The sequence below is a fragment of the Molothrus ater genome, chromosome 2 (assembly GCF_012460135.2).
Source record: "Molothrus ater isolate BHLD 08-10-18 breed brown headed cowbird chromosome 2, BPBGC_Mater_1.1, whole genome shotgun sequence".
NCBI lineage: Eukaryota > Metazoa > Chordata > Aves > Passeriformes > Icteridae > Molothrus > Molothrus ater.
The window spans coordinates 14,700,819-14,722,330 of record NC_050479.2 but is presented as its reverse complement, the minus strand read 5'-3'; the positions used below and the strand labels follow the sequence as shown (position 1 = coordinate 14,722,330).

The 21,512-nt window shown below is 39.5% G+C and overlaps 1 protein-coding gene across 1 annotated transcript in view; it reads left to right on the top strand.

The window, feature by feature from the left end:
• PHEX (phosphate regulating endopeptidase X-linked) overlaps positions 1 to 21,512 on the top strand; it is a 95,102-nt gene that overhangs the window by 25,572 nt on the left and 48,018 nt on the right. Inside the window, exons 6-12 of the mRNA XM_036384733.1 lie at positions 416 to 484; positions 1,040 to 1,156; positions 4,192 to 4,275; positions 4,583 to 4,728; positions 10,769 to 10,862; positions 15,826 to 15,954; positions 19,433 to 19,534. Coding sequence (XP_036240626.1) covers positions 416 to 484; positions 1,040 to 1,156; positions 4,192 to 4,275; positions 4,583 to 4,728; positions 10,769 to 10,862; positions 15,826 to 15,954; positions 19,433 to 19,534 — 741 coding nt within the window. The remainder of the gene's footprint in view (positions 1 to 415; positions 485 to 1,039; positions 1,157 to 4,191; positions 4,276 to 4,582; positions 4,729 to 10,768; positions 10,863 to 15,825; positions 15,955 to 19,432; positions 19,535 to 21,512) is intronic.

The window sequence follows — 21,512 nt, the reverse complement described above, 5'->3', positions numbered from 1 at the left end:
GCTCACTCTTGTACCCCTGAAATAGACGTAGGATGGACGCATGGTCATCAGAACCAGGGGTTTGATCCTGTAGACCCAGTCCTTTTGCATTTCCTACTCATTGATGTAGCTGTTTTAAACACCTAAATCACACATGTGATTCTTTTCTTTAGGTGGCTCAGCTATTGCAGGGGTCATCTTAGGCTCCCTAGATCACAGTAATGTGATTTAGTTAATACCTGTCAGCACAGCATAGCATTTTCCTGTTTTGAAATCTTGTCCAACTCAGACTGGTGCAGTGTTTTATATGTTAGGTATTTGCACACAACTACTGTAATTGTCAGAAAAACATGAACCCTTCCCAAGCTGCTTGTCAGTTTGTCTTTGAATCTGATGAATTTACCAGTTAAATGTTACTTTGTGTTGTTTTTAACAGCTTGATCAAGCAAGCCTCTCTCTGTCATCTCGAGAGGATTACCTAGAAAATACCACAGAAGCCAAATCTGTAAGTATTGTCAGCTGGATAATAGAGCCACCATTTCCCCCTCATCTCTTTAACTGTTCGTTTTGTTTGGTTGAGCTCCAAACTGAGAAAGGGTTTTGTGCTTTATTTGGATTTGGGTTTTGCAGGGTACCTAGCAGAAAACTCCACTTCTATCAAATACTCTTGCAAAGTTTCCTAAATGAAGCTTGCACTTGCATACAAGTACTTCTGTCCCATGATGGTTACTGTATTAGTTGGCCTAAAATACTGGTGTACACTTTTACACATTGTCTAATCCATTTGTAAGAGCTGAAAGTTGTCAGTCTAATCCAGAACTGTCATTTGCATTTCCTGAGACTTGTACTCTCTGAACCACAGCAGTTGTCTCTGTCATGCACGGTATTTTTACAGTGTTATTTCTCTTTTTTACCTTGCTTGGCACTCAAGGTAAGGAAAGCACAACCTTGACATGAAAGTGATATACCCCTTCCTATAGCTGGGCACTTCTGGTCTGCTGCTGTAACTCTGTTCAAGAGCAAATCCTGTTGTCATCTCAGTCTTTCTCCTTCTTTACAGTACCGAGATGCCTTTTTGAAGTTCATGGTTGATACAGCAGTGCTGCTGGGTGCAAATGCCTCCCGAGCTGAATCTGATATGAAATCAGTTCTAAAACTGGAAGTTAAAATAGCAGAGGTTGGTAATCCAATATAATGCTTTCTTGAAATGAAAAGCCATTGTATCAACAGCGTTAGCAAAGGGATTTTAGAAGCAGAAGGAAAGGAAGAGATCCTGATGAAGATAGGATGAATAATATTTCTCCCTTAGTTAATTTCTAAACTGTTAATTTTATTTTATGTCAGGGGGAAAACCTTAGCCAAATACCCTTGGTGTTTTAAATGGTAATGTCAGCCAGGCTGACCAGAGACAAGGCTGGGGGTGGCATGGCAATGTTTAAGGGAGGGTGTATTAGCAAGGTCCTTTGGTCTGCCATCTCAGTGGAGGTGGGGATGGAGATCCACATGGCAACAGAGATACAGGGGCTGTTGATGCGTTAGAAACTGTGGAAGTGCCTGAGGATGGCACCATAGGAATTAGGGCTTCTCCTTCCAAAAAGGTGATGAGATCAATATCCCAGCTGAAGTGCATCTACACCAATTCACTGATACCCACTGGGCAGCTGGAAAAATATGACATAACTCAAGATCTTACATGTATTTTCCAACCTAAATGATTCTATAATTTTGAAGCTGTGTACGATCTCAGCTCCTGCCATGCACCTGTGTTGAGAATACACATCTCTGTTGTTTAAGAAGCAGACTGGGCTGATTCTCTGTGTAAGTGTCTAAAAGCAGTGCAAGACTTAGGTGGGATATTGGATCTTGGTGGTGAGAGGTGGTGTTTACAACAGTACCACCCTTAGCTTCTGAAGTGTTTGAATGAAGTAGTCTGGGAGACAGGATGTTTTAATTTAGGGGACCAACAGAATTTAGTAAAGCTAAGTGCATTTAAAACTGGTACCTGGTCCTGATATTTCCTTGGTGACATTTTTGCAAGGAATTTAATTTATGCCACAGGATAAAGGAGTGTTTTGAAGGAGTGTTTTTGCTTCTCCATATCTCTGTTTCAGCGTGGCTACTACAGGAATACACTACAGGAGCCCCACTCATGGGAGTGGCAAGTTCATTATCATTTCAACCTCTACTAAAACTAGAGAGAAGGGTTGGCCTCAGTGGTCACAACCCTTTGTGGTTGGGAAACCACAAAAAGTAAGGGTACTGACTTGATGCTGGTTTGCAGAACTGCCAGCTGAGCTGAGTTTCCTTCATATTGGCAAGGAAAGCAGCTATCCCTGTGAAATGCTGGTCTCCTCTTAGCAGAAAATCCTGTTGCATGGGACAGGTGATGCAGCAGATGTCTTCTATCTGGATCCTGCTCTTGCAGTCTACAGGATGCTTCTTGATGCTGTGTTTGTACAGAAGTGAGAGCCACCCACAATAGCAGCCAATCAGTGTTTCCATCTCTCTGCTGAAAGGGATGAAATTTTGTTAAACGTCTAAGCCAAGCCCAATATTAATTTTCAGTTACTTAGCATGGATGGACTAATGCACAAATACTTCCTTGTGACCCAGCATACTTGAAAAACAGTACATATTTGTCCTGTTTATCAGTGATGGCATAAGAAGATGTATCCTTAGCTCTGGTAGCTTTAATGCTTTCCTTAACAACTGTCTTACAGAGCATAAATCCCCAAAGTATGTGAGGGAAGCTGGCATGTAAGATGACGTGGATCATGTAACAACCCTCAGCATCAGTAATGCACATCATTATGCAACAAGCCATGCTTGCTTACAGGTTCTTTTAGTAAGAATAATCCTCCTAACATCTGTCCAGAGATTAGGCATGAGTCAATGGACATGAATTGTTGCATAAACCCTAATAAACATAATGATTATATAAACATCTTACTGTGATGGAGGTAGTCCTGTTTGTCACTGGAGATTTTACTGTATCCAGTGATCCTCTGCATTTTTTCAAGTAAAGATATGAAATGGAGAATTTCTGTGCTCAGGAGGAGGCAGCAAGAATACTTTGGATATAGGAAGGAGTGGCATGCTTTGAGAGATCTTGTGTACAAGGAAGATTTTTTTATTAAGTTTGAATCACTGGAGCTAGAAGGAAGGATTTGAGGGGAAGGGAGTAAATGGCTTCAAGAAGTGTTTAAAGATTTTTCAGATAAGTGAAATTTGCAGAAAGGAAAAAGAAAACAATTTTTTCCCCTATGGCTTGAGCAATACTAAAACCATAAACACTTACTGGAGATTTTTGTTTGGAGAAGTGCCAGCTGTCTGGTTAGTCTGGTGTCAATCTCTGTCCTTTAGACTGCCCAGCATGCAGCCTGTTGTATAGGATTTACCTTACAGCAAGGCTGGAATTGCCATTAGGAATTTCTGTTTCTCTTGAACACTGAGAAAAGTTTAAGCTATATCTTGTACTTTGTTTGGTTTACTATTATGAACCACAGGGGTGTCTCGGAGTCTGCATGTCCTTCTTGTCAGTTATAAAAGGACTTGCTTCATATTAGGATTTCTTTTGCTGTATCCTTGGAGGCTGCAGAGGAACTTGAGATCCATCTCCTCTGGTCATACAGATGAGAGGCCTGGTTGGGGAATGCTTTATTCATGTCTGGCCTACATACTCAGGTTTCCTGCTATGGAAATCAGGATGATGGGGTGAAATGGGGAGAAACTTGTGTGTATCTGGCTCTTCCCCCAGGTGGAGTAAATCCTAGGAAGAAAACATTCAAAGACTGTTTCATGATATGCACCTCTAGTTATGAAGATACACCTATCTCAGATTTGACCTGTTAAATCTGAGGTTGGCTTCTACTGGATAGGAAGGAATGATAAATATTAATGCTCAAGGTGTACTTTTATCTCTTATGTATTAGCATGTCTTTCCTTAGCATAATAGAGCTAAATCAGTCTAAAGTCCAAAGAAGACTTGCAGCTCATTAAATTTCCCAGCAATAAGTTAAACATAAAAGGAACCATGTTCCATTTCTTCCAGTTAAATGCAATCCTCAGAAACAGAGGTTAATGCCATAAATGCTTGGAAAAGAGGTGGTGAGATATTTCTGCACTGGGATTATGAAGGATGGTAATGATGTAAGAGTCCCTGCAAGATAAACCTTGTTTTGATGGTTTTGTGCATTTTTTTCTCTTCACCAGATCATGATTCCATATGAAAACCGAACAAGTGAAGTGATGTACAATAAAATGAACATATCAGAGCTTAGTGCCATGATTCCACAGGTTGGTTGGGGAGAACTGATTTTTTTTTTTAATATCTGACCTGTATAATTAAAACTGTCTTTAGTGTTCAGAGAAGCATGTTAAAGAAGTATCATTAGGAATGTGTGTGCTCATTTGGAGAGTATGTTCTTTTAAATATAGTTCCAACTTTAATGAGGATTGAAAACATATGTAATGACAAAGTGCAATAGTTTCTAAGTTTTTAATAAGTAAAGCATTGAAACCATTAGTTTTAAAGTTGTAACTTAGTTAAAAAATCATTTCTCTTCCATAATCTGCTTTAACCAGCTTCTCTTTGTCATTGCAGTTTGACTGGCTGGGATATATCAAGAAGGTGATTGACACCAAACTCTATCCTGAGCTTAAAGATATAGGTCCTTCAGAAAATGTGATTGTCCGTGTTCCCCAGTACTTCAAAGATTTATTCAGGATACTAGAAAATGAAAGGAAAAAGTAAGGAGTCTATGATGGTTTCACTCACACTTGTAAGGGGACATCAAATGCTGGGCTTTTTCTATTTTTTTTTTGTGAGTTTCAGCTATTCTTGGAATCAAGTCTCCAGGCAAACAGTCTGTTTGGTTTTGTCTGAATGAGGATTTAGATATTACCTTGTGCACAGCAGGAGAATTTTCAGTTTCAACACATTTCTTCTATGGCTAACACAGGTTGCAGTAAAGCTGCTCTTTCCAGAAGCATTCAGCATCTCTTGCTTTTATAGGGTCTTGTATCTTGTGAAATCCTTTACTCCTGTAGAATATAGTTGTAAAATGCAGGTAGCTCAGATTAAACACAGTAGATGTGCTTTGTACAGGGAAGCAAGACAGCTTTGGGCAGTAATGAAAAAGTGACATCCCACTTGAAACATCCTTACTGATGACATCTAAGGGATTTCAGTGATAATTTGGTCTCTGAGGCATGTTACTGAACTTGAAAATAGATTTTGTTAAGATGTTGTCTCCAAATATCAATCTGTGCTGATTGTACAGTATGGCCACAACCAAATGCATTTCAGGAAAAAAAGGACAAAGATTATTCTTATATTGTCTCTCTCTGTCACTAGTGATGTAATGCTTACATTAGTTCTTAGTACCTGTAAAAATAGAACAAAAAAAAATTAGAAAATAAAAATTACTGATTTGCCTACAGATCATCAAAATCCTTTCTTTAAAAAGATTCAGATAAGTAGCATTACTGCTGCCAATATTAATCTATCTTTAAAAATTATTTGGGCTGTCTCTGCTTTCTAACTCAAAGTTTGTTACATCCGTGGGTATAAATGTGTGATTTAGAGGATGCATATCTGGCAAGATAACAGGGAATTAGTTATTTTCTGCATAAAAACACACTTAGATGCAAATATATTTTGTAACTACAGAGTAAATACTTGGAGACTTTTTCCATTAGTTTCTTATTAAAGGAAAATCTGAGTATTCAAGAGAATTTAAGCCAGCCTGTGTGTCGTGGCAGAAGGAGGCTGGAGTAAGACCAGAAATAATTGCAATGCCTGTCTGTAGCAAAGCCCAAGACCAGGTTTCTGACCTCACAGGTCAGGGGGAGAGGGTGAGCAAAACCAGTTCCATTATATTCACACTGCATATTTTATTGGTGTTAATGGCTTAGGCATTTTCTGCCCAGTCTTATCCTAAGAAATTGGCATCATAAAACGTTAGAAATGGCAAATAGTGCTAAACTGAACCCAAGCAGGCTTCAAATTCTTGTGTGTGAAATGTATCCAAACAGCCCAGGCCTGATAACCAAGATCATGTTTATCTATTAGGTGATAATGTCCATTACTTAAAATGTCAGAGTCTGCTCCAGAGGTAACCTTGCTATCTGGCCTGAGAAAATTAGGAAATATCTCAATGTGGACTCCGAACAATGAGGTCTCAGCATTTCCCTGTAGGGTGAACTGTGAAAGCTTAACAAGGATATTTTCTTTTAGGTAATCTCATTTGTTATTCTCCATATGACATTTTAAAGACTTATTTATTGTAAACAACATGAAATTGATTTGTTACTGTAAATATCTAGACCTGAAATTCCTAGAAAAACATTTCAAAATTTTAGATTTGCTTCAGTGTTCATAATGGAAATTATCTTCTCATCATCTCAGGAGATGGAGTGTCATTAGGAAAAGCAGGTACTTTTCACCAAGTTCATATTTTTCAGTTACAAGGCTATCCCTAAGTTATACTTTTATTCCAGTGCCTTGTGTGTCCTCTTCCTGAATGAGCACCCTGCTAGCCTGGGTACTATTTAAAATGTCACAAAAAGATGGCTCATGCCCCAGTATTTTACACAGTGATCTGGTGAAGTATTTCATGTAGTTTGTTTCAGGTGGAGGAAAGAATGAAGTGAAAATTAAGTCTGGCTACAGAAGCAATTTGTGTTGGAGGTGGAAAGTTGTACAGACTCACAATGCTTGTATTAAAAATTTCTCCCTCAGAGAACCTGCTGAGCAATCTTGAATTGTGAAATCATTCACGGGGCAGTATTACTAGAAGAGAGCACATTAACATGGTGTAGCATGAGTTTAGCAGAATTTTCCTTAACTGCATATAATCAAGTTTCTATGTGGAGCTTGAAATAGGCGCAGCAGTGTCCAGAGGTCAGTCTGAAGTCCCCAGGCCTGGGCACTGCTGTGACTCCAGCCCAGGAGCTGGGCTCTCCATGGTGAGCTGCCCAAGTAGCTCAGCACTGGCCTGCAGGAGTTTCCACCAGCTTGGGGATAGCCAGCCTTAGTCATGTCAGGTGCTGAAGTGAGTCACACCTTTGTAAGAGGTCTTTAGGGATTCCTTCAGCTTTTTGGTGTACTAATTCATTTTTATGGGGTTTATCTCTATTAGAGGAAGAAGAGGACTGTGTATGTAGCTGTGATGTAAATGAGCCATGGCAGAGCTCCAGTACAGCTGTGCCATGTGAAGGGGGAGACAGAGCTGTGCTGGCACTAATTAGGAGCTTATATCCCTTCCCTGTTACTGGTGCACTGGTGCTTTATGGGAGCCATAAATAGGATACTCTAAATCCACCCTTTCTGGAGATCTTTGCAGCTGTTGAAAGAAGCAGCTTTATCATTCTCATAGATCTCAGAATGCATAATTAGTTTAATAGAATCATGGAATGGTTTGGATTGGAAGGGACCCTACAGATTCCCTTGTTGCAGCAGCCCTGCCACAGGCACTCGGCTGGGTTGCTCAGAGCCCCATTGTGCTGACCCACTCGTAAGGCAAGGGCAGCCTGGCCTTGAGCACTTCCAGGGATGGGGCATCCACAGCTTCGACTTGGACAACTTGTTCAGTGCCTCATCTCCCTCACAGCAAAGAATTTCCTCCTAACAGATGATAAATCTGTCCTTTTTCAGTCTAAAGCCAGTTCCCCTTGTCTTTCACTATAGGTCCTTGTAAAATGTCCCTCTCCAGCTTTCTTGCAGGCCCCTTTTCCCTTGTGTTACCTTCCCATATTTTTGTGATATGGGAATTTTCTTCAGAGATGGAGAGAGGCACTGGATTTCTTTTCTGGTCTTAGTCTGTGTCTGAAAAATCAGAGAAGTTACAATAATTTGCCTTGAATTAGTGCCTCTAGCAATAGAGGCAAAAGTTTTTCAGTACTTTTAATTTGATTCGTGACTCAATTCTGAATAGAATTTTCAAACAGATCTAAAATTTGTGAGAGATCTTTTTCTTAAAATGTCAATTAATTTTTCCACCTATCTCATATTAAATCTGTCCTCTTTAATTGCTACCATGTCTGTTGATTAAAATATCGCAAACTCACAGAATTTTACATGAGCAACCTACTTTATTCTCAGACAGGACAGAAAGTGCTTTAGTAAATATTCATAAGTACTGGTATAATTTTAACTGTCCCAGCAAACAGGCTCTCTACCACTTCCTTTGGGAGTGTGTCATAATAAGGGTCATACTGGTTAAAAGTGAGCCTACACTTTCTGCAAGAGGCATTTAACAGGAAGTTAAAATAGAGTGTACTCTTCTGAGAGGTTACAACAACAAATAGTCTGGTCTCACTGAAAGAGCAGAGGATTTTTATGTTTTATTTTTGTACTGGATTTTGCTCGATCTGTAGAGATGAACTTCTTTGAGCCTCAGTGAACTTATTTGTGAAACTAGGATGAAAATCACCCCAAGATCTGCACTATAGATCTGCACTTTATCAGCAAAAAGTGTCAGTTTTTAAGCCAATTGAAGAGAATAGAATTATTTGAAGTTTGCACAGTTAGCCCGAAATGTAAAATAATCATTCCCCAAATAGGTAAACAAATTCAGATAAATTAATATTTTATTTTGTTTTGAAAAGCAAACTAAAGCACACTGGACTTCAAACACATGACAACAAACCCCCTCAACCTTTCCACCTGTTTCCCACCCGATTCATAAGTGTTAAGTGGAACCTCCCTGTTTAATGCATTGTGGATTCTGTTGTGGTTACAATCTGGAATTATTACTGCCTCATCAGACAGCTTGGTCTTAGCATGTGTCAGCCTTTTCCTTCCCAAATTAAAAAAATCCCCAATTAATTATATTTCCTGCAACTGTCACCCGCCTTCATTACTTATACCTGACACAAACATTTCTGAATTCTTGTTGATATTACTGTCTTTCAATAAGACACCTTTTGAGACCCCTTTTATAAATTTCAGTCTATCACTCATTACCATTTTGAGAGAGGTTCCCCAACTCAAGTGATTTATTTAGCTAAGGATTTTACCTAAGGCTTTTGATTGGAAGCAAATCTTTAACATTTTCATCTGTGAGATTTGTATAAATGCTGCAGAAGTTGCTACAGCTGGATATTCTTCAGCTCTGCTGAAATATCTGAGGCAGATTGTTGTGAGGTTTCTGGAGTTTGAGTAATTTACCAAAACAATGAGAGCTGAGTGCTTTTAGGGTGCTTCACTTGTCATTATTGAGTGAGAAAATTCCACATTGTCAGAAACTTAAGGGAAAAGTCTAAACTTTGTGGCGTTTCTTAGGTTGAAATGAATTTTTAATGATCCTCAACATTATCCTAAAATGGTGTGATTATCTATTTTGGCTTTTGTGACTTGTGCTATCTTATAAATGTACATGTTGCATGCTAAAAAATCTTTTTCAGATATGTTTTACGATTATTGTGGGCATTTAGGTGCAGTATAGAATATATCTGTGTACTAAAAGAGGGAATATACCCAGTGTGAGAGATGCAACAACACATCTTGAGGTGAAGGCTTTGTGTGGGTGGACTGGAGCTTGGTTAGAGGCAAAACCAAAGTTATGTCTCAAGCAAATGCTGCTGTCAAGACAGCATGCCCACAAAGTGTGTTCCCAAGCTGTTATGATTCAGAGGAGGGAGCTGCTTGGGATGTGTCTCTGAGTGAAGTGATGTGTCTCTAATGGGGTGACACTGCAGCAATTGCCCCACACTTATGGCAACAGGAGATTGCAGAAATGGGATTTTAGAGATGGGGGAGTTGTTCAGACAGCCCATAATAGCACCCTTGGTTGCATAGAAGCCATTTTCCTATTCACAGAGAAGTCTATGGCCTGTCAAAAATGTTATGTATATCCCAGTGGGGAACAAATAACATTTGCATATCCTGGCTTTGAAGCAATGACTGTCCTTGAAAAGTGTCATGTATAAAAGAAGGTGAGAATATTAAGTGCAGGTCATGTTGGACATGTTTTGAGACTGTTTGAGGTTGAATTGTGGATTTCAGAATGCACCTTTAGCTGATACAGCCACTGCTGAACATGGAGAGATCTCAATCTAGGCTAGATAAATCCTCCAGTCAGGTGCCCAAAGTTTTAGAAAAGGGGCATGGATGCCAGATCTCCTGGGAATTTTAAACAAGCTCTTCCTTGATCTCTCAGCCTAAATTCTTAGAAGATTTTTGTTACTGGTACTTCTCTTTTTTTGGTATTTCAATTATCCATCTGACAAAATAGGAATGGTAATACTTTAATAACTTTGTGAATAGTAGAAGTTTTCAAAGCATATTGATAATTTTCTAATGAAAGTTACAAATATGAGATAATGAGAGTGTATATGGGATGGACTCTTATCTATTCTGTTACCATTTATATGCCCTAATAATGAGGGAAGATAGCATTCACTTTGATCTACAAAAGAAAAAAACAGTTAATCTCTGGATAGAACTTTGATGCAACCCTTATTATAACACAGTTCTTGCCACTTCTAAGGAAAATCAAAGCTGCCTTTTGAAAAAAAACATTACCTAAAAATTACATACTAGGTGATGGACCTGTTATAAATTATCCCTAGCAGATGGTTATTATGGGGCAATTATATATTAAATGGCTGCAATCATACAGATTCTTCCATGTAATTGGGATTTATCAATTTGGCCATCACTCATTAATTTTTAAGGTGAAGTTTCCACCATTGGGATAAAATGTTTGGGGAGCTATTTCTGTAAGTGCTTTGTGGTACATCATATGTGTTTACATGTCTGATAAAAATATGCCTGATTTAACAGGACTCTTGCCAATTACCTGGTATGGAGGATGGTTTATTCAAGGTTATTTAACCTCAGTAGACGCTTTCAGTATCGGTGGCTGGAATTTTCTCGGGTAAGTTATGCTTTCATAGCATTTACAAGGGTCCTAGTGTTGACACTGTTGGTTTCCCTTGTAGTTGCTTATACCTTTGCAAAACACAAAATGTTTTCCATGCTTGATACATTTCTTGAATAAACTTTTTTATTTTTGAAGACACCCTCTAAAACAATTGATAAACATATTTTTGTGCTTGACACTAAGACATTTATATGACACTAAAACAAAAAAAAGTCCTTTAGATGATGTTAAAGAGGTTTTGGAATCTCCCCTTTAAACAACTTAGTCCTCTTTTGCAGAAACTTGAGGTTAGATGGGCGGTGACATTCAGGCCAGACCCTTTTGACCAAAATCTATAGTTTTTGAAAACTACTCTTTGCCCATTTGTAAATACAGCTGTACTAAACCAGAAGTCTAGGATTTCAATTTCTTAATTCTTGCTTAATGCTCTCCCATGCTCTAATGCCATGACATGAGCTCTAGCACAAGGATATCCAGCCATTTCCACAGAGAAAATGATCAGGTGCCTTCCAGCTTGGGGTTGCAGAAGAAGCAGAAAAGTGCCACAAGCTGTGAGAGCAGAACTAATTATCTGTTCAGTAATATGGGCATCTATGTAAAACACATACATTTGATTCATTGAACCCTGAATAGAAATACACCTTGGTAATCATGTGGGCAGTGTGAAGGCTCCTTAAGTAAACCAAGGATGAAACTGAAACTGAATTGTACTTGGTCTTGTGTCTAAGCTTCTTTGGATGGTGAACTTTGTTTGCCATTATGAAAATTGGCTGACAACAGGAGGCTGGCATGGTGCAGGAGGTGTGGGTGTTCTGTGCTCCCTGGTGAGGCATGCAGGTGACTAATAAGAATCTATACTGTTTTGCTTTGAGTAATACTGGAATAGTTCTGAGTTGATCACATACCTAACAATAAACTCCAATAGCTTGATGGAAACTCCATAGGAAAGGCAGCCTCTTGTACTTCTGAGATCATATTCAAAATAGTCTTGTTAAAGATGCTATTTTCTTAATGTAAGATATGAGAAATTGGCTGTCAGAACCACAATGACAAGTTTGCAGGTGTCCCCTCCTGGGACATTTCTTGCTAGTCAGGTAAAATAGATTGATGCTGGCTATCAGCCAGTCTGTAGCATAATACTGAGTTACATTGAGTTATGTAATGGCAGAAAAAATCCTGAAAGGAAATATTTAGTTTTGGGTACGGTGCATTTTAATCTGGTAACTGGCTGCTGTCACATGTCTGGGACATAGAAGCTTAGAGAGAAATCTAATTCAAAGTGTTTCAGTGCTCATTAATAATCTCATCAAGGCTGTCATAGAATTACAGAATGGGTCAGATTGGAAGGGACCACAGTGGGGTCATCTGGTCCAACCTCCCTCTCTGCTCAAGCAGGGCCATCCCAGAGCACCTGGCACAGAATTCTGCCCAGGTGGTTCTTGAACATCTTCGGTGAAGGAGATTCCACACCCTCTCTGGGCAATCTGTGCCAGTGCTCCTACCCTGCACAGGGAAGAAGTTCTTCCTCATGTTCACGTGGAGCTTCCTGTGCATCAGTTTCTGCCTCTGTTCCTATTGCTCAGCATCACAGAAAAGAGCCTCCAAAAGGCTCCATCCTCTTGGCACCTCCCCTGCAGACACTTTTAAACAGTGATGGGCTTTCCTCAGTTGTCTCTTCTCAAGGCTGAGCAGGCCCAGCTCCCTCAGACTTTCCTCATAGGAGAGATGTTCCAATCTCATCATCCTTGTTTCCCTTCACTGGATTTGCTCCAGGAAATCTCTGTCTCTCTTGTCCAGAGGAGCCCAGAACTGGACACAGCCCTCCAGACACGCCTCACTGGGGCTGGGTGGAGGGGCAGGGTCACCTCCCTGCCCTGCTGGCACTGCTGTCCCTAATGCACCCCAGGATCCCATTGGCCCTCTTGGCCCCAGGGCCCTGCTGGCTCATGGACAGCTCATTGTCCATGGATCCCCAGGCCCTTCTCTGCAGAGCTGCTTTCCAGCAGGGCACCCCCAGCCTGTGCTGGTGCCTGGGCTGGTCCTTCCCCAGTGCAGGAGCCTGCATTTGCCTTTTCTGAATTCCAGACCATTCCTCTGCCCATCCCTCCAGCCTGTCAGGGCCCTTCTGAAGGGCTGCCCAGCTCTCGGGGGTGTTGGCCACTCCTCCCAGCTCTGGGCCTGCAGTGAGATCACTGAGGAGGCCTCTGCCCCTTCCTGCAAGTCATAGATGGGTAAATTAAACAATTCTGGCCATGTAAATGGGTGTAGATTTCACCGGTCAATAGAAAGGACACAAGGAATGGAGTCCAAGGCATTGGACTAGTCTATTGTTGAATAAGATTTGTCTAGTCAGAGGATGGAGAACTAGTGGCACTTTAGGATCATGAAAAGGATCCACCAACCCCTCTGCCAGGTAAGAGAATAAAACATTGAATTACTACTAAAAAGATATGACCATGAGATAAATCAGTGACCCTTAAAGGAAAGGATGTATTTTATACATTCATTGTTTCATTGATTCAGTCAGCCTCAACCATCATAAGCAGACTATTTTTTTTCTCCAGTTTCTCATTTTCTATTGGTAGCTTTTATACCTTATGTGTAGAAATCTTGGCAGCAGGGCCTTAAAATCTTTGCAAGGAGAAGGAAAAATGAATGATGAGACTTTAAAAAAACTTCAGGTTTAGAAATAGAACAAACCTGCTGACTCTAGAGAAAGTGCTTTGAGTACCACACCAGCAACTATCAGCAGCTCCTCTGCAGTGGCACTTTGAGACCTTGTAAATGTGCAGTGGCACCTGGGGAAGAGGTTTGTTAATTGTGTCGTGAAGCTCTGAATTGGCTGGGAGGGCTTGAAACCTGCTATTTATAGCCACTGTTACTACCTGAAGTACTGTGTTTTAGAGTGGTACATTAATATTAGGAGGACCATTTGAGGGAGTTCCTGTTGGCTGTTGTGACATAAATATCAATAAACCAGCTGTGAGATATAATCTATTCCTCTCAGCTCTATTTTTATTGGTCTCACAGCCTGTGCTGCCTTTATGTTCTCCTTACAGTCAAGCCTCCCTCAAAATAATGATAATTATTATGTTGTAATAATAGTATGCCACAGTCTGAAAGCCAGCTCTGTCTCCTGACTATTTCTATGGCTGATGCATACTCACAGCTTTTGGAAGGAATTTCAAGCTCTGATGACTAATACCATAACTCCCCTTCTTTCCCCTGCATCAGGAAAAAACTCCATTGCAGGTTTACTCTGGCCCCAGAGAGAAATTTTCTTCTCTTTTGTTCTTATCTTTTTTTGAGTGTTTTGTTGTGTTATGTATAAAGGTTGAAGAATTTGGAAAAGGAGTTGATTGTCAAATTTGGCTTTGTTTAGAAAAAAATCACCTTATTGTGTATTGGTTTGACTAATAGGGGTTCTTTTTAGAAGCAATGTACTCTTTGCCATCGAAAATCTATTACTGCATATACAGTATTAATAGAAAGCACTTGGAAATGCAATTCACTGGTGTATTTAAGTGTGAGTCATTGATTATGCTTAATTACAGACAATATGATAGGGAAAATCAATCTTTGAACTACCAAAATATCTCACCTTCAATAGCTGAGGGTTAAGCTGCTCTGGAATTTTCCAATGAAATATTTTCCTATTGGAAAAAGACAAATCCAAACCCTTAATTTTGCTGGGCATTTAATCTTGTGCTCAAAGGAGGAGAATAATGGGAAAAAAGAAAGGGCTCAGAAACTGCAAAACTGGTGCTTAAGAGGATTTTATAATCTGTGAGAGGCCAAAATCTCTATCCCACCTGCTCTGGTCTGATGCTGACTATAGTCTGCCTTTACACTGCTGTCAGGTGTTGACTGCTGGACTGGAATTGTCCTTGCTCTCTGTGGTAAAGCTTAAGAAGTTCCTTAAGTGGGAAGGGAATACTTTGAACATTGAAAATAACAAAAGTTTCTTAAATCAGCACTGTTTATTGCTCACATGAGCTCATCTTCTATCTCGTGTGCAGGATTTATTTACACGAACTGCATCTTGATGAGCAATGTAATGTTAGCTAGGTTATTCAACAGTAATAACATTGCTCCTGAGAGAAACAGACACCAAGGCAGCAAATGCTCTTGAGTTCTGTTTTACCTTGTTCCTTGTGTTGACCATTATTAACTGTTTCTTTTGAAGCTCATTTACGGTGACATTATCAGAGCCTGAAAGTATGGATTTAATACCATTCCTTTAGTAAAACATGCAAGTTGTTCTACCAAAGTCTTTCTACTAAAACATAGAGTGATTTTTAAATTTTTTTGGGGGGAGAGACAAACATATTCAGTGTTCTTGATGATTTAACCCTCTTTTCTCCTGAAAATGCTCCATTTGGGAAAGGAACTGAAAGCAATTTTACTATTTTACACAAACTGCCTTAAAAGTAGTTGGACAGGTAAATGACAAGAATGTGTGAACCTGTACCCATCTGTGTTAGATGTCATTAGTTCATGGCAATGGAGGGAGGGCTCTGCAGGAGGTGTTTCATAAGGACTAACCCAGTTTTCATGAGGACAATCTTCCTAGGCTTCTCACCTTGTCAGAGGAGAGGCAAATGTTTTCAGGAGATATCTCACAGCTGGGGTTTTTCTAGCGGAAATTGTCTCTCACAAAGAAAGAATACCAAGATTAGTGCAAAGTAAGCACTAATTCTCAAGGCCTAGGCTCTCTAAGTCGCTGCTACCATTGTATTGTTCTGAAGTTTAAAATCTTACAGGTATTTTGTGGTGTTCAAAATATTTGTCATAGCATTGGATGAAAATAGAAATAACTGTAGAGTAGAAATAACTGTAGAGAATCATTATTGTTTCCTTTTGGTGTTTTTTTGACAATTATGCTTTGGCCTATACCCTGTGTGGATTCTTCTTAAACAGCATGATGTTATGGCCTAATACTTGCCCCTGTCAACAGGTGATCCATGGGACTACAACTTTGCTGCCCCAGTGGGATAAATGTGTGGACCTTGTAGAAAATGCCCTCCCCTACGTTGTGGGTAAGATGTTTGTGAAAGCCCATTTTAAAGAAGACAAGAAAGAGATGGTGAGTCCTCTGCAGTCTCTGTCTGGAAATTTTCAGTTAGTGGTTTCATCCTCACAAATTGCCTCTGATGTTAGAACAAAGTTTAAAAAGACATAAGATTTTTGAAAATGTTTTCATTGAGTTTTAAACCTCCAAAACCCTAGGAGAAAATTGAATGAATTTGAAGAAGTGTTACCTTTCTACCCACCTGGGCACTGCCCCTTCTTTCCATCTGCAGTCCTACAGACAAATAAGCAGCCAGTTAAAAAACAGGTTGAACACTGTTAATTTACATAAATAGTGACAGCCAGGCTGTGCAGGAACAGAGTGAGGGGTATTGATAAGAAATGGCTTGGTATTGCTAATATAATTCATTATAGTAAAGTTTTTACTGACTAATCAAAAAACTGGTTTAGATTTCTCTGCTTTAGGATTGCTCTTTGAAAACTGTGACTGCTGCACAGTAGCAGTCTGTGTAATCTGAGCAAGAAACATGTGACTGGTGTCTGGCCCAAATTAAGGGAAGCTGAGAGTCACATAGTGAGAGTTTATATCTGGGATTCAAATCTTTCCTGTTGAACAGTGGAAGGAAAAATTCTTCCATACCTTTGAGTCTAGAGAGATGTTCATTCTAGTTCTAAAATTTTCAATATTCAAACAATTAATTACCCTTCACAATAATTTATGACTTATTTTCACTTCATGCTTTTCTTATAAAGTTTTCCAATATCTGCTTTTACAGCCATTGAATTTCCAGCAGTAATCAGTTTTAAATTGACTGATTTAGTCATTGAACTTAGCTCTCCATGCAGGAGAGGCACAACCATTTAGGAGACATGAGATGGGACCCTGTGCTGGGAGCAGCAGCCCTGTGGAAGCCCTGCACTGCCCTGGCTCAGTAGCCTGAGTTTGCCCCTTTATCCACTTGGACTTCTTTCACAGGGAAGGATTCCATTTTAGAAAGCACATGCTTATTTGACTTGTCCAAATCTTTGTCATCTGTTTCCCCGTCAGGTTCTGCATTTCTTTTCATATTTGCCTTCAACTGGAGTTTCCTCCCTGAGATCCAGTTTTTCAATCTCCTTTTTCTTGATCCAGCTTGTAATGTGCTATTTGGCCATTTTGTGGCAAAAATATGCCAGGCATATGCAGTATGTTATCCTGCAGAGATAAGTGGGAAGAGTAGGAGTATAAGAAATGTACACTTTATGGAGGGGATGGACACGTTTTCATATTTGCATATGTGAGGCAAAATTATGAGAAGCAGATAGAGCAGAGTTTCTCTTGAAATGCAAGTTAATTAGAATGTTTCTTACTATGCACATTCCTTTTAGACAAAAGCTTGGAAAATTATCAAGTCTGAATTTGCAGTAGCACCCATAGTGAGAAATGTATATAAAATTCATAGAGTAGGTCACAACATTCAGTCTTAAAATGAAAAACCCATGGAGATAAAATTACATACAGATGAAATTCGTTGCATTTCATTTAGAAGTGTGCTTTTCAACTTAATAATTTGTGGTGTTACCATTTTCATTTCACTGGTTTTCAGTTCTATTTCTCTTTCTTAAGCAGTAAGAATGCATGTGAGTAAAGCACTCTTATTTGTATAGTTTTTTCTTTCTTTTTTTTTTTTTTTCTGGCTTATGGCATATATCTGTCTATGATAAGCAAATCCTGACTTACGGATAATATGGATTCTCCCCCCCCCCCCCCCCCCCCATGTTTTGTGATTGATGTTTCATACCTTAGATACTTTTCTCAAGAAAGAAATTATTTGTGTCTAAATATAGCACTGCTTCTAACTCAGAGTGCCTGCAGTGTTTTTTACAGATACGCCCTGAGCAGTTTCAGTAATAACTTTGATAGCAGGAATAGGTTTCTGCCCCTGCCCCCTGCAGCTACAGCTGCTGCATAAAGCCTAAGTACACACCAGGGCCCAGCTGCAGAGCTTGACTTTGAACTTGTACCCTCCAAATACAGGGAGTTCACCTCATTAGTGAGCAGAGTTAATTGAGTCAGTGCTCTGCCATCAATATCTTTAAGTTACCCTATTTCCTGGGATGCAGTTTACTGTGAATGTTTACTCTTTAGTCATAGTTAATGCTAGACCTGCTCTGGTTGACCCATATTGCCTCTGAGATGAGAAAATGTTTTTTGAAAAGGGTGGGAAAAAAATTAATAATCCAAGGAACTTTGGTACATTTTTCTGACTTCACCACAAATAAAGGACAGTTCCAGATTAAAATGTTCGTCTGATACATTAATGACAATTTAGCTAAAAGAAATGTTACTTTTGAGGGTTTAGTCCCTGATTTTAATGACATTTCAGATCTACTAGATTTATAGAATAAGATTATACAAATCTCTGCTGCTTGACATTTTCATTATTTTTAAATGTAACATAACTGATAACACAAAGTTCCAATAAGTCTTCATCTAATGGGTATCTGTCATGTCTTGTGCTGTCTCAACTCTGGTTTGTGCTAAAGGACTCAGGCAATGGCTGGATCTCTCTCATTGCCTCACTCTCACAGCATTCCCATGACTATTTGTCGTGGGGTTCATCTGCTGACATAAATAGAGACAGCTGGTTGCATACACTTTTCTGGGCTGCTAGACAGATCAGTAGGAATGAGTGCTCTTTAAACTCATATAAAGCATCTCTTAGCCATTATTGTTTTTTGTCATTTCAGGGTTTTCTTAGTGTGCACGCTCACTGAACAGTCCTATTATTATTATTTTTTACTTGCTTGAGATATGGTCTTGCCTTTGCAGAGGTCTCTGAAGAAACAGCCGAGGTGAAGTCGTTGTGGGCTTTCCCAGTTTTTCACAGATCCAAGCTGTCATTTATGGTCCAGGACCACAGAAGCAGCTAAGGCTGCTCAGTGGTGTGAGCCAGGGCCTCCCTCCCTGCTGTAAGTAAAGGGTAGCAATGCTTCACAAATGCAGCTAAATACAGGCTAAATATTTGGATACTGCTTTGTATTTGGATCATGATGCTGTCAGCCCAAATTCAGTTCTTTGCCAGTATTAATAAGGCGTGTCTCAGTCTCACATAAACCAAACCAAGCCACAGACGTTCTCTCGGCAGGAAAGGCTTTATTTGTGCAAATGCCTTTCAGCTGGCTACTTCTGCATGGGCCAGTGATCTAGAACCTAAGGCACAGAAATCTCCCCAAAGGACTGCAAATCTGTCAGTGTTTTTTATCATTTCAAGATGGGTATTCTCACAAATATGACATGAAATGATCAGCAATGAACAGGGTGTGTGATGCCAGAACGGAAAGAAGATGGGAAAAACCTTGCCTTCAGAAGAAGCGTGTTACTACTGGAGAAATCAGAAAATAGCCTTCAAGAAAGGAGAGCAGATACCATCTGATCTGCAATTATTTGTGGTCTGAACAAATCTATCACTCCTATATACACCAAAACTTTCCTTACAATGATTCTGCCATGATATATTTTACTGGGGAGGGATTTACTAAATATTTTGCAGATGGAGGAACTGACCGAAGGAATTCGCTGGGCTTTTATTGACATGTTAGAAAAGGAGAACGACTGGATGGACTCTGAAACAAAAAGAAAAGCTCATGAGAAGGTAATAAATACAAATGTTGAATAAATAAAATCCTGCTATGATAAAGATTTCACTTGAGTGTTAACACTATGCCATGGACTGTATTTGCAGTTCCAGTTACTTACTGATCATTTTCTTTGTGAAGGGACACATTTGTTTTTCTGGATGCAGAGCCATCTGACCTCCTGCTTCTCTGCTGAAGTTATTTTTGTTACCTTGTTCTTCTTTCCTTGCATCCACCTTTCCCTATCTGGCTCTGGCTGATGTAGACTATGAGCTTATTTCAAATTTGGCTTTTCTTGACAAAGTCTTCACCTTAACTGGGATCCCAGGGACACAGCAGTCTACAGACAGAAAACAGTGCCTGTAACCCCTGTGACAGCCAAGAGTATTTGCTGTGAAGAGGGAGGATCTAGCCTAGAAGAGGATATGAGAATAATTCAGGTTTCACAGTTTTTCCAGTGCTGTGGAGGGAGGCCTAACTTGAGAGCTGTCTTTTGAGAGCATAGTGGCGATCCCAGCTGACCATCCCTTTCCTGACAGAATAATGCCAGTTATGAAGTGTTATAATCAAGGATGGCATTACTGGTCCTGATTGCTTTCAGATAAAGTCACAATAAAATGCAGGAGGCAAAGAGGAAGGCTGGAGGATGTACTCAAAACCTCCTTTTCACCCTATTCCCACATCTACAGCATGTGATGAGTGGAAAGGAAGATTGTCCAGATGCAGAGCTCTGCCCCCAGAGCAGCAATTGGAAGGGATGTATAAAAAGACAAGTGGAGGGTGTTGTGTACGTCTGTGTCCTTATTTACTGAGTCAATGGGATATCAGTGAATTAGTAAGCACCCTCTTTGAATAAACTGACAGGCAAGTGCTGAACTGTTCCTGCTCTCTGTGCTTGAATAAAAATAGCAGTGTTTAATTTAAAAGCAAACATGGACTTCAAAATTTTTAGTAATTCTAATGAAAAGACTGTTGAGGAATTTCATCATTGGAAAGATTCAAATTCCATGTGCAGTCCATTTACATTTTATAAAGCAGTGCTCTTCATATATGTGCAAATGAAATAGAGCTGCATAAATGCACCAATAAACTCAATAACAAGAGAACAATAGTGAAATGACATTTATTTCCTGCTAACCTGGTGGTAAATGGGCTGCAGTTATTACTTCTTCCTGGCTGTTACACTTTTTTTTTTCCTAGAGATACCATTAGAAATATAATAATCTGTAATTTAGATATTTGTTAAAATTGATGCAAAATAAGAGCAGGATGATTTTCTAATGATTTCCTTAATAAAGATATTTCTATATAACAACATGCTTAGTGACTTTGTTCAAAATTTGCTACCTGCCTTTCAGAAGGGAAATAATACAAACATTGCCAAAACCCAATGAACTCCTAAAAAAAGCTCTCCCTTTCTCATTTTAAGGAGGATTTTCATCAGAAGGTAGGCTAGATCTCCAGTAGGTAGAGTTGGCTGTTTCCCTCTGTTGACAGATTTTGGAAGCACGTGGCACTTTGCTCCCAATTTAGACATTGAAGGTTCTGAATTTAGTGGGGTGAGTCTGGGCTGAACAATGCATGACAAACTAAATTCCATAAGTACAACAAAAATAATACTACAAGCCATAGTACTATGAAATGTATAGCCAATGGTTCAAAATCATTCTCACTGAACTGAAAAACCATTTCGTAGTTTGCTGACATAGGAACAAAGTCAAACTTGTAAGACATGAGTGTTATGTAATGCCTTAGATACTGCAGCAACAATTACGTGATGCGACTTACGTCTACAAGTTTAAGTTCAGATCCACAGAAATAGCTGCTTGGCTGGAAAGAAAGAGCCTAGAGAGACATTTGGTAGATTTCCAGGCATGGAGTGTGTGTATGTTTATCAAATATTACTTATTGTTAATGATAGATCTTCTATTTGTCCTGGAACTCTTGGATGAGCTTGTTTTTAATTCAAGAAATAGATTCATTACATGTAGGGTC